Consider the following 13,333-nt stretch of genomic DNA (forward strand, 5'->3'; position numbering starts at 1 on the left):
CCTCTGAGCATTTATGTTTCACAGGGTGCCTCTTCGGAACCCCCTGGCGTACAGTTGCACCTTCAGAGGGGTCAGAAAGAATTGGAGGCTCCCCCTTCTGCTCAGGAGAGCCAGCTCCAGGAAGGTAGGGCAGGCAGCGTGCAGATTGAGGGCTCAGCCTGAGTCTCAGTGCAGTGTTTGGAGACACCCTGTTGTTGAAACAATGGCTACCAGCCCCTGCTATTTATTTATGCATCTTCTTCCATTAAGGCGATGTACAGGATATACAAAGCAACTAAGAGAGAGAATTAAAAGCAACAGAAAGAAACAGAATAGGTATATGTATTTTTAAAAATAGTACAAAAGGGACACCTGTGGCAGAGACCTAGTTATCCTGTGGGGAAAAGCTTGTTGATGGCGATGTTATACCTCCACTGTTGGAGGCAGGGAATCCCAGTTCCTGAGAGTGCTGCTGTTGCTCTCAGGTCCTGCTTTCAGCCTTCTCGTTGGGGGCATTTGAGCACAGTGAGAACTGAGGATGCTGGACCAGATGTGCCCTCTTTGACCCTGATCCAGCAGCCGAGCCCTTCTGATGTTCTGAACTCTCCGTGTTCTATGGGCTTAGCCAGTTTGCTGAACTTTGCCCTTTCCCCTCCCACTTGTAAATATTTCAATGGTGCACCTTTCCATCTGTTGGTGCTTCACACACGCAGGAATATAACGTCCCTTCCACCACGCACCTCCTCATCAGCAGCCCCTAAGGCCCACCGAACTCAGCTTCCTAAATACTTCAATTTATAAAATGCAACCCAATTCAGATGTGCGAATAAATGCAAACAAAATAATGGAGCACGACAACTGCCCTGATGCTTTGAAAATACAGTGGTACCTTGGTTTACGAACTTAATCCATTCTGGAAGTCTGTTCTTAAACTGAAACCGTTCTTAAACCAAGGTGCGCTTTCCCTAATGAGGTCTCCTGCCACTGGTGCCCTTCCACAGTTTGGATTCCATTCTTAGTCCAAGGTAAAGTTCTCAAACCAAGACACTCTTTCCGGTTTTGCGGAGTTCGTAAGCCAAATCGTTCTTAAACTGGACTGTTTTTAAACCAGAAAACCATTCCTGGAAGCTCCTTCGAAGTTGCCAGTGTGGGAAAGTGGAATTTCAATTTTTATAGAAGGCGCAGGCTGGATCGGGTGTCCATTGCCAGATCTTGAAACTGGCTGAGCTAGGGATTGTTTGGCAAAAACGCTCCAGAATACCTCCAGCTCTTTGACGTATCCTATTAATGCTCTTTTGATGCCAGTGATTCCTGAGCAAGTGATTCCTGAGCAAGCAGATCCGGAAGATCAAGAAATAAAGCTGGACGAGTGCAAAGCTGATGGCAGCCTATGGAACAATGACACTTTGTGTCTAGAAGAAGATACAGACAGGTACACAGCAAGCTTCTAGAACTGGGGTGGGTGGGTGTGAGAGAGATTAATTTCACTTCAGTCTAGCAAGATGGGCTTTTCCCACTGCAAGTTCCCTGATCACTTAAGGCAGGGGTGTTCAACCCTTTTGAGTCCACGGCTCCCTTAACCAACTACATTCTTTCTGTGGCACCCATTCAGCTCCTGGCAACCAGCACCCCATCACCAGCTCCAGAGGCACCATTTGTCTGCAGAGCTTATAGTCAGGGCTGCTACAATAAACATCTGTGCAAGCCTTTGGGAGGCAGAGATGCGAGAGGGCATCAGAGGAGGGAGGGAAGGAAATAGGGATAGAGGCCAGTGTTGCCTGCGGCACCCCTGACCATTATTCAAGGCACCCTGGTTTGCCAGGCACACTGGTAGAAAACCACTGACTTAAGGAGCCCAATCAGCCTTTAAATGCTTCTGCTGTTGTAAAGCAGTAGTGCTGAATAAAGCCTTGCCTCCACCTGCCGAAAGCTTGCAGAGAACCTTTGCCCAGCACTTCACTGCGTTCCAGAGTTGTTAATTCAGCTCTGCAGCATTTCTGTGCAGTTGGTTACTTGAATGCAAAAGTCTTACAAACTGGTTTTCTAGCATGCCTCCCCCCCCATAAGTGTGCATACAATTAAAATACAGATAAAACAATACCCATCAAAACTGCAATGTTCAGAATTCAATAAGTTACAATACAACGGAGGGTGGGGGATGGGACAGCATCATCTCATTGATAGAGCACCTGCCTTGCATGCAGAAGACCTCAGGTTCAGTCCTCAGTGGCATTTCCAGTTAGGGGGAGGGAGAGACTCCCTGCCTGGCATCTTGGGGAGCTGCTGCCATTCAGGGTAGAAAATGCTGAGCTAGGTGGACCCAACAAGTCTTGTCTCTATATGAAGAAGATTCCTGTGTTCATAATAATAAAACAAACCCTGTTTGCATAGCAGCAAGGATGCAGAGTGAAAGAAGCAGAGAAGCCAACATTCAGTGTAAGCCAGCGATGAAGGGCAGTGAAAAAGTGCATTGAAATTCTTTCTTCAAACTCCCTTTGCAGGCCTAATAACCTTGAGTGGTATCAGTAAAAGGCAGCGACAGAGAAAATGGTTCTCTTTCTCTCTCTCTCTCTCCCCCTCTCTCTCCCCTCTGTGTCTCCACCCCACCAAACACCCAGCCCTTCAACATGCCAGCATCCTTTCTAATAATCTGGATTTGGGGGGCATGTGTTTCCTTTTCTTTTGCAGGGCTCACTCAAGCCTTGATGATGTTTTGGACGCTGTCCTCAGGCCAGTTGCTGATAGTCGCAACCCTCGCGCAGAGCCATCAGCCCCCATCAAGAGGTTAGTGAAGTGACTGACAACCCATTCCTATCACCCAAGAAAGACTGTTCTCTGCTTGTGAGGAAGAAGGGATGTCAGTGGAGCTGGCAAACTGACTAGTGCCAGAAGCAGCAGCATATTAGAAGGCACTGCTCGATAGCAGCTTGAGGTGGATTGAGAAAAAGGCAAATGTACCTGGCAGGCTTAAGGATGGCTCTGTACCAGTTTGTTTCTATACTGCTTGGCTCAGTGCAGACATAACAGTAGCTCAGAGGTGGGAGAACTCGCTGAATATTACAATTCCTTGATCCTTGTCCAAGCTGTCTTGGGTTGGAAGTTGGAGTCTAGTAACATCTGGAGGGTCATTGATTCTCCCAGTTTCCTGCTTGCAAACTTCTCGTGCAGTAGCTTAATCAATGGCTTTATTAACCAGGAGCAAACCATGCTCGCCAGCCACAGTTTCGTGTTGGTTTATAAACTGTGGTTAATGTTAACTATGGCTTAGCGTTACTGGTGAACACAAACCTTGTAAATAACACTGAGCTAAATGGAGCAATGGACTTGGTGTAAACTGATTCTGCCCACAGTGAACTTATTGAAGTTAGTCATGTGCATTAACTTCAGTGAGTCTACTCTGAGTAGGACTAGCATTGGCTGCAACCCTATGACCCTAACCTGGAGAAGGGCCTCCCGTGAAGATCTCAAGGCCCAGGCAGGTATATATACAGGAGAAGGTGATTCTTCCAAGTAGACATGGATGAAACCGTCAACTTCTGCTCTCATGGGTTCTCCTTTTCCCGTTCTAAAATTCAATTTTCCACACTTCAACAGCTATTTGTTGTTGTTGTTGTTGTTAAAAGCTTATGAAATTTTGTAAGTATTCCGGTGTAGGTTTATCCAAACTATGCATTTTTGAATGCAATTTTTAACGTAAGGTACACATTTTTACAAGCAGTCTTTCTAACTGTGTTGCATCACCGTATATTCCCCCACAAATACTTGCGTTTATATGCACGCTTCATCCTCCTGTGTTAATTTTTCTACGTATCGTTTGGTTGGAGAACTGTGCCGCAAATTTTGCAGAAGGATGAATTTTGAAGGCTACCTGGCTTTCATTTCTCGTGCTGTTTCAGAAAGGGCTGCTTTTGTAGGTCCACCTTTAAAATAGTTTCCAGAAGAGCCAATTGGATAGATGCCATTAAAAACGGGCCGCCCCTGACACAACACCTCTCTGTCCCCTAAGGGAGCCAAGCCACGCCCATCACGGAAACATCGAGATGAGGGACGGAGCAGAGGACAGCTTCAGCGAATCGGAGGGTTCTGCTGAGAATGTTGAAGGTCTGTCTTGATCCATAAAAGAAACGTGGAACCGTGCCCCTGCATTGTGTCTTTTTAGTGTTCTTTTTATTTCAAGTGTTGAGTTCGAAACCTCACCAAGCTCAAAACAAATCAAACCTAACGAACGAGAGGGCCATTAGTGGTTACTGGCCATGATGGCTTGTGCCTCCGTGGTTGCTTTCAAATGCCAGTTGCTGGAAACCACAGGAAGAGCAAATGCTCTTGTGCTCAGATCCTATTCCTGGTTTCCCACAGGTACCTGGTTGGCTGCTGAGTGCAGGGCGCTGCGCTAGAGAAGCCTTTGGCCTGATCCAGCAGGCTCTTATGAACGATGAAGGGGGAGAACCAGGTTTATGCAAGCATGACCCTCTTTGTGGCAAGACCCTTTCATCCAAAATGCTTGCTCAGCTCGTTGCGATGTGAAACTTTTCACTGGTTCTCTTCCCCAAATAGCGCACGCACACACACCCCAACCCCCCCCCACACATCCACCATTCAGACTCCACTGCAGCAGAAACTCATCTGCGCCCTGCAGAGCCCCTACCTGGGCCATGACCCCCAGTATGAGTGCACTGGGGATTGGGACCTTCTGCATGCTAAGCAGGTGCTCTGCCGGGGAGTTAGAGCTCCTCTCCTAACCTTGTTAGGCAGGATTTACAGCCGCCTGCGGAAGATTGCCTTGCGAGGGATTAGGCCGACTATGAAACCGAAGCAGCCGCTAGAAGGAAACCAATTTTTCACGTCTCGCTCAAATGTGCCGGATGCATCCGTTTGATATAGTAGGTGCTTAGGAACAGGAGGCCAGACGCCTCGTTTATTTTGCAAAATGGGATTGCTTTTCAAAACACAATCTTTTTGGTTAAGCTCATTCTCCTCCCACACCCTCCCCGGTCGAACGCAGTATCTAAAAATCAGTAAAATGGCATGCTTTTCCTCCTCTCTCTTGCATAACACAAGAATGGTGGCATCGGGGAGGGAGATGCTGGGAAAACCTTGCCAGCTGTCCTCTCGAGGCTGCTTGACCAACTTCTTTGTGGATCTAGAGGGCCCATGTGCAGTGGGAGACCTGGAGGGTAGCCATCCAACAGGTGTGTAGGCTTCATGGCCCCGGCAGTCATTTGCACACTTCTCTCAGTCTAGTCCACCCTGATAGTGGAGCCTCTCCTTACCATTCAGATTCTGACAGGGCGACAGCATCTCATTTTTCCTGTGCTTGTTCTGAAGAGCTGAACTGTGTGCAGCCGAGTGCTAAAGCAGGGATTGATGCTGCCTGCAGGAACCAAGACTTTTTTTTGAAGAAAAGAAAAAAAAACACCACCAAAAATGAAACAAAAACAGCCTGAAGGGTAAAAACATGAACCATATGCTCGAAAGATAACTTAATGAACACTGTTATATTTTATACAGGAATGTGTGAGAAAAAAACAACCCACCACGTTGTGTTATTTCCGCCAGTGATCCCTCTCCAGCTGCTTGCAAATAGTTCCCGCTCCACAGTGGGAGGCTGTGCCATTGCGGTGGAAAAGGGGGCACCGCTTAGCTGATGCATCTTCTGGGATCCCCTGATTTCTGTGGGTGCAGAAACACAAACACCTGCACCAAACCCCTGAAGGAGCCTCTGTGCAGTATTGACTGTGGGTTTGGAAAGGAGGAGACTCCAGGACTGGAAACCTATGGCCCTCCAGATGGGTTGGGTTTTTTGGGAATTAATAATGCTTTTATTAAACAAGGTCTCAGAGGTGAGAGGTTTGCTGTGCTGTGAGGGGAGAAAACACACATAAGATTGACTTACCAACAGCAGTAAACAGAAATGCAGTCTATCCTCCTGATCCATTTACTCCACAAGTCCTGTAGGAACGAAAAGGACTGTGCCTTTCAGAGGCATCTTCAAGAACAAGCCCCAGGTGCAATCCTGTGGGTGCTTACATGGGAGTGAGCCCCCCAAGTAAACATTCATATATAGGCCCTATGCCTTAGCTCATGGGACAGTCACTTGGGGCTCACTTTTGCATTAGATGAGGACTATTGGGGTTGTTAAATGCTTAACCAAGTGCCCCAGTCTCGTTTTTGTAACCACCACTTTGGCCCTGCAAAGGAGGATAGTGGAAGTTACAGAGCCATCTCCCACATCCCCTCTTTAGGGAAGCTTTTAATGTTTAACAGTCTACTGTATTTTAATACTTTGTTGGAAGCCGCCCAGAGTGGCTAGGGAAACCTGGCCAGATGGGCGGGGTATAAATAATAAATTATTATTATTATTAGAACCATGCTGGAGGCAAAGCTTTTATTTCAACTAAAATGTAATCTAAGGTGTGCTTTAAGGATGAAATGCACACATTTCTGCCCTCATCCAACCAGAAGAGTGACACTGCTGCTCACATCCATTCCCTCTCTTTACTCTTTGTTTGGGGGAGTGAAGGTAGTACTCCAGATATAGGGACTACAGCTCCCACCTTCCCTGGCTGCTGGGGCCTACGCTTTTTCCTTCTACCAATTCTGCAAGTCTTCACCATAGTCCAGCAGCACATTCCATTCAGAGACATCCTAAGTACCCCTTGTTCATGAAGGACTGCTCCCTTTCATTTTAATGGAGAGTCTCGGCATGTACGTTTCAAGTTCAACACATTCCCTGCTCTTGGGAACTGCAGGAAGGGAAAGTACTCTTGTGCTTGGGTCCTGCTTGCAGGATTCCCACCGGCATCTGGTTGGCCACTATGAAACAGGATGCTGGACTGGATAAACCATTGGCCTCATCTAGCAGGCTCTTTTTATGTTTGTACCTTCAGCCGAGCCACCCTAGGACTTAATGCAATGGGCTGCGTGGTTACTTGAGTGCAAAAGGTAACCAGAAGGAGGTAGGAATGGAAAAACCTGTCAATTTAATTGTCTGGACATTACATTCCAGGAGTGTGCAATCTGTGTACACAAATAGCCAAGTTGTACACCTGCACAAATCAATGAATGATTCCCACAGGCACTTGGAAATGCTTAGGGGGAGCTTGTAATGTGCACATAAGCCTTACATTTATTCTCCCAGTCTGAAATTTGCAGTTTAAAGCAAAAGCTCTTGTGGTGATGCATCAGCGTTAGACACATTTTTGCAAACAATTTGCTTTAATACAGTGCATCTTGATATGTCCATCTCCCTGATATAGGCACTTTATGGACCCTTTTCTCCTAGTATTAATTAATTAATTAATTTTTTGTTGTAAGCCAGCCAGAGTGGCGGGAGGGGTGTGTGTGTGTGTTAATATACAATTTTTTATTGTATTGGGGGAGCTATACTGTGCAAGTCAGAGATGTGTGGATGTTGACAGTTTCATTTTTGGTTTGCATATTGTTCTGGGAAGTCTTGACACTGATTCTCATTAAAATGCAAACAGTAAATGAACCCCCAGCCAGCCCTCGTAGACCCCTGCAGCGATTCTTTCTTCTCCCCACCCTTGTTCTCCGATAAAAGGTCTGAGACCAATGAGATGCTTGAAAATCTCACGGGCAAAGCAACACCCCCATTACTTCTTTGGGTCAGCTTAGGCTGGAACTCTGTCTGCGCTATGAGGTTCACTGTTAGCTGTCAACGTGGGAGCCAGTTCTTGTGATCACCCTGCAGGTGGAAACTTCTCTTCCCCGCCCCTCACGCCTTTTTGTCTCACTTGAATTCTTGGAACACGTTTTTCAAGAATTGAAAGTGACATCAACCGGCCGAGGATCCTAGAGGAGGAGATGCCAGACAGTGTCAGGAAACAGATTATTAAGAACATGTGCCGCGCAAGCCGTCTTGGGAATGCAGTGTGGGTGGGTTGGTGCAACTCAATTTATTCAATTCTGTCACAAGATATTGCTTATGCCAGTCCAGGAGACGGCAGAAAGCCACCTTGTCTGGTGACAAGCCTTGAATAGACGGAGTTGTCCCTTAGCTCAGCTTGGAACATGTCATGATTACAGCAGTTCTTTTATAATGAACTGTTTCCTAGCGCCAGTAGAGTCTCTCTCTCCCTTACCTGAATCCTGGATAAGAAACAAGAGACCCAGGTCTGCCTAGCGGTTGTTGGGTGGCTTTTTTGCGCTTTGCTTAGGGATGGGTGAATTTTTCAATTTCAATTTACCTCTGCTCATTTTTTCCAGGCTTAAGTTCAGTTCCCCACACCAGTTTGCAATTTTTAAAAAAGGATACAGCGTCTGCCTCAAAACTAAGGTCTACCTCCTTCTCCATCACATGGGTCCTTAGGGCCACCTTTCTCATGGAATAACAGCACTGAGAAATTTGGAGAAGTGCAAATTTCAAAGGGTGGCAGTTGTGGTTCAGTGTGTGCATTGTTTCAGGAAGTGCGAAATTTGGTGCGTCTACTTTTCATTGCGAACTGAGCCAAATTTCTTCTCCGTTGCCACGCCATCCCAGTGCAGGGTCTGGAACACTGGGCTTTGGGTTCAGATTATGAGAATGGGGGAGATAATAGAATTGGTTTGCCTTGAAAGGTGAATCTGCCTAATTCATACTACTTCCCCTTCAAATCCCCCCGCCCTGAAGAGCTGGAAGGGCTGTGGCTTGGTGATGGAGCATGCAGGAGGTTTCTGATTCAATCCCAATACCTCTGGGGCAGGCTGGCAAACATCCCCTCAGCCTGAAACCCTGGAGAGCCACTGTGAGTCAGTGTAAACCAGTGGCTCTCAAACTTTTTCCTCTGGTCCACACTTTTCAGAATAAAAGTTTGTTCCATGTCAAATTTTTTATTGATAAAAAATACATCAGAAACTGAAACAACAACTGTCAGTGTTTGATTTATAAGACGGAACACAACTGTTTTATAATATAACCACAGGACATCCAGAAAGTATGAAACAATGCAGCTACCAAAAAACGTGAGTCGTTCCCAAAATATAATTATAAACAAGCCTCTTAAATATGTGCCTTAAGTATGGATACAAGCTCACTGAGTGGCGTGAGCTTCCTTTTACCTGATAATCTCCTTTATATTAGGTCTAAATTGAGACAAGCACTCATCTCCTCATCAGTTAAGCCTTTCTCTTTTCTGATCTTTCATATTTGTCAGAGTAGAAAATCCCTGTTCACAACAGTATGTGATGGGGAACTGTGGAAGAATAGCCAGTGCTCTTGAAGAGAGGTGGGGATACTGTTTCTGGTTGTATACCCAAAAAAAGAGTCCTGTGTTTCATTTTCAAGGTGTGAGCGTGCAAAATGCAGGCCATTTCGTCCTCCTCATTCAGTGTCAGCCCTGAACAGCTGCAGTTTGAAAAGGGGTCTCTGACCTGGTCGAGGTTTTCTGTAGACGGTGGGAAGTAATGATCAAATCTTTTTCCACCAGTGTTGCAACATGTCCCTGTACGAGGCCGCAAAATTCATTGCTTGTCTTAAAAGCTTTTTACCAGTGGGAACATTCTGAGGTTTCTTTGATTGTCTTTGAATCTTCCCATAACACTTGCCATCGTCTCCTTCTGCACCGTCTGAGAACCACTAGTTTGGACTATACTACTGAGTATATTTGCTTGTTATTGTAAGGTTGTATTTGTTGTGTTATAAAAGGAAAAACTTAATAAAAATTATACGGGGGGGGGATTGTTTGGACTATACTGAGCTAGATGGAGCAATATTCTGCCTCTTTCATAAGCGTCATTCTGTGTTCTATGGAAGGCAAATGCTTCCCCTTGCATAGCCAGCATGTGTCAGCGCACAGAGAGCGAGCGAGCGAGCATCAGAAAGCATCTCTTCCTCACTTTGCAAATTATTAGTGACAAATTCTCTTTTTGTTGCTCTTTGCAAATTTCACTCCCCCCTCCCCTTCTTTTCCTCTACTGATAGTCAACGGAGCGCCGCTTAACATTTAATTAATTGGATTAAGTCCTGATGGTTGTAAACAAAAAGCAGATGAATTGTATTAATTGGGAGAAAACGAAGCGACCGGTGGCACCAGGCGGGAGTGGGTGGGAGCGCAAGCATGGCTTTAAAAAGGGGAAAGGCACTCTTAATTAATTGATTTGCAGCAAACTCCTCTCTGGATAATTACGCTCAGCATGGACCCGTCAGTGCAATTAGCTCCCACTTGTCACTTAATATCAATCTGTTTGGGTTCAGGTGTTCATGGACGGCAGGCTCAACAGGAAGCGCAGGGCATCCTGCCCTAGACTGTGAATGGCAAGTGATGATTTATTGTCCTCACTTACCCTTCATGCTCACTTCCTGGTTTCCTACCTAGGAAAGTGAGGGCAGAAGAAGAGCTATAGAACAGGGAAAGAGACATGCCTTCTGCAGTCAACCCAAATGTATTCTTTTCTCAGCGGAGAAACCCCATCAGTTGTCAAGGAGATAAGTAACTATACAACCTTTAGAAGACACCTGAAGGCAGCCCCGTACAGAGAAGCTTTTTAATGCTTTATTATTTTTTTATATATGCTGGAAGCTGCCCCGAGTGGTTGGAGCAACCCCGTCCGATGGGTGGGGAGCAAATAAATAGCATTATTATTGTTTCCTCGTCTTCTCATCATGTAGGGGAAGTCAGCTTTCAAATTGGCTAGTGCCTGTGATGTTGACAGCATGGTTCCCTCACCCCCCCAAAATATTCCCTGCATTATTATTTTTTGTTAAAAGGTCAAGGATGGCTGCATATATACATGAAAATGTACACATGCTACTTTTAAAAACAGATGTGAAAGATAGACGAAGCATGGAGATAAGGATCAGATTGATGACTGATAACTCAGTCTATTTGCGCAAGGGACCATATTTTTCACTCTATAAGACGCACCCGACCATAAGACGCACCTAGTTTTTGGAGGAGGAAAACAAGAAAAAAAAATATTCTGAATCCCAGAAGCCAGAACAGCAAGAGCGATCGCTGCGCAGCGAAAACAGCAATCCCTCTTGCTGTTCTGGCTTCTGGGATAGCTGCGCAGCCTGCATTCGCTCCCTAAGACGCACACACATTTCCCCTTACTTCTTAGGAGGGAAAAGTGAGTCTTATAGAGCAAGAAATACTGTATTTTTCAAAGTTGAAATCACACCACAGATTTTAGGGCTGCCACCCAATTGAATAAATGTTTCATCAGTCATGAGTGACAGTCAATCCATCAGTTGACTATTCAGTCTGCATATGTTTGCGTGTGAGTAGAAGCAATAGTTCTGCAGCAAAAACAAAACTCTTTCAGATGACGAGTCTGTTGCATCAGATGACATCTCAGAACACGCATTCCCCCTTGAGAGCATGCCTCTTCCAGACGGTGCTTATGGGCTGCAGTTTTTATAAGTACTTCATTTCATAAAATTTATACCCCCCTTGATTTCAAAACAACCTCAACCTCAAAGCAGTTTACAAAAAATGAATGAATGAATGATCAGTAAAAAATACAGTTAAAAACAATTATTCAAAACATTTAAAAACTAACTGAATTCACTAATAAGCTGGAAACCAGTTTACAACATGTGTCATCATTCTATGTGTCTGAGCAGGCTTGCCTAAACAAAAATGCTTTTTGATGTCAATAGGAAGGGAGGTTCAAATTTCAAAGATTGATTTGTTACAAATGCAGAATGAGTGTTATGTAGCGTGTGTTATAGTACCCATTCCAGAGAGCAGGGCAGTCGAGGGGGGCATATTTGGGATGAACTGATCCCACAAGTAAGCTGGTCCCAAGTTGTTCAGGAATTTATATGTACAGTGGTACCTCTGGTTACGTACTTAATTCGTTCCGGAGGTCCGTTCTTAACCTGAAGCACCACTTTAGCTAATGGGGCCTCCTCCCGCTGCTGCTGCGCCACCGCTGCACAATTTCTGTTCTCATCCTGGAGCAAAGTTCTTAACCCGAGGTAATATTTCTGGGTTAGCGGAGTCTGTAACCTGAAGCGTATGTAACCTGAAGCGTATGTAACCCGAGGTACCACTGTACTAAAAACAGCACCTTGGCCTGGTAGCAAATCAGCAAGCTGTACGGGCCTCTGAGGCAAGGTGTTACACGCTGACAGGGTCTCCTGCCAGCAATTGCGGTGCAGCATTCTGCACAAACAACGGGTTCTGGATCAGGCGCAAGGGAAGCCACACACAGTGCATTGCAGCAGTCCCTTCTTCAGAGTAACTACTGCATCGCTTACAAGAGGCAATGCCTCTTAATGGTGCTTGCTGTCTACGTCGGTCGCAGGAGCTGCAGCCAGAAAAGGAAGTTGGCAATCCCTCTCTCTCTCTGCAGTACCTTGGCACACAGGGCTTTGGATCCTAGCATCAGTCTGTTTTGTGCTAAATAAAGATGTTTAATCCACACACGTTTTCCACGCCCCTTCAAGGCCTGAGCAAAGAGATTCGCTTTGATTTCCTTATTTATTTATTTCGCTCCACTTTTCCGCCCCGGGTAACCACCATTAAAAATAACTCCCAAGCAGTTTTTTTTAAAAAAAATACCACATACATGACAACAACCTAACCTAACAAAAATAAAGGGGCAATACATTTTATTTCTGGTGCAAGATATTTTGACGGCGTAAGTAAGGCTTGAGAGGGTCGAAAGGAACCAAACGGTTTTTCATTTCTTCCTTTCCTCTGGTGTGCAGATAAGATGGGAGTCTTTATATGGGCAGCTCTCTCTCTCACACACATACACACTCACGCACACTTATCTCTTCCCAAGAGCAGTTGGAGAAAATGCAAATCATGAAGTTGGCTGTTAAATTGGGTTCACGACTCCTGGTCCCAGCAGTGTGGCCAGAAGAAGATGAAAAAGGACAGGTGTGCGGAGCAGTTATGTTAGTAGCAAGATTAACTGGCTTGCCGGAGAAAAGAGTTGGAGCTTTTCCAAAGGGCAGCTTCATCCTCTGAGATGGGGGCTGCAGACCTGTGGCCCTCCAGATCTTGCTGGACTGTGACTCATCTGTTGACCATGTTGGCTGGGGCTGATGGGAGTTAAAAGACCAGCAACCCCTGGAGGCTTTTGTTGTTGTTCTAACATAAATCACGTATGCACCATATATCTAAAGCACATTTCCTGCACATGACTTCCCCACCAAGGATCCTAGAACCATAGTTAAGGGTACTGGGAACTGTAGCTCTGTGAGAGCTAAGCTACAATTACTAGGATTATTTGAGAGGAGCAAGGCAGCTTGAGCATATTGCACCTATCCTGACCCAACTGCACTGGCTGCCAATTAGTTTCTGGGCCCAATTCACATTTATAAACGGGCAAAGTTCAGGACACAAGCTGGGGAAGAAGAAAATGCATGGCGCCAACGAGTTCACAGATTTGTCTCTATCCA

The 13,333-nt window shown here is 45.6% G+C and overlaps 1 protein-coding gene across 3 annotated transcripts in view; it reads left to right on the plus strand.

Moving 5' to 3' along the window:
- Window positions 1–5,616, plus strand: part of TEX14 (testis expressed 14, intercellular bridge forming factor) — a 50,547-nt gene extending 44,931 nt beyond the window's left edge. Inside the window, exons 25-29 of one of the 3 annotated variants that reach the window (XM_081890152.1) lie at window positions 25–124; window positions 1,300–1,411; window positions 2,668–2,763; window positions 3,986–4,080; window positions 5,305–5,461. In XM_081890152.1, the coding sequence (XP_081746278.1) occupies window positions 25–124; window positions 1,300–1,411; window positions 2,668–2,763; window positions 3,986–4,080; window positions 5,305–5,423 (522 nt within the window). In that variant the 3' untranslated portion in view covers window positions 5,424–5,461. Of the gene's footprint in view, window positions 1–24; window positions 125–1,299; window positions 1,412–2,667; window positions 2,764–3,985; window positions 4,117–5,304 lie in introns of those variants that run through there. The other 2 variants (XM_081890151.1, XM_081890153.1) reach the window with 2 other exon arrangements.
- The last annotated feature ends 7,717 nt before the right edge of the window (window positions 5,617–13,333 follow it).

This window comes from Podarcis melisellensis (genome assembly GCF_964234715.1).
Source record: "Podarcis melisellensis genome assembly, chromosome: 15".
In the NCBI taxonomy this organism is placed as follows: domain Eukaryota; kingdom Metazoa; phylum Chordata; class Lepidosauria; order Squamata; family Lacertidae; genus Podarcis; species Podarcis melisellensis.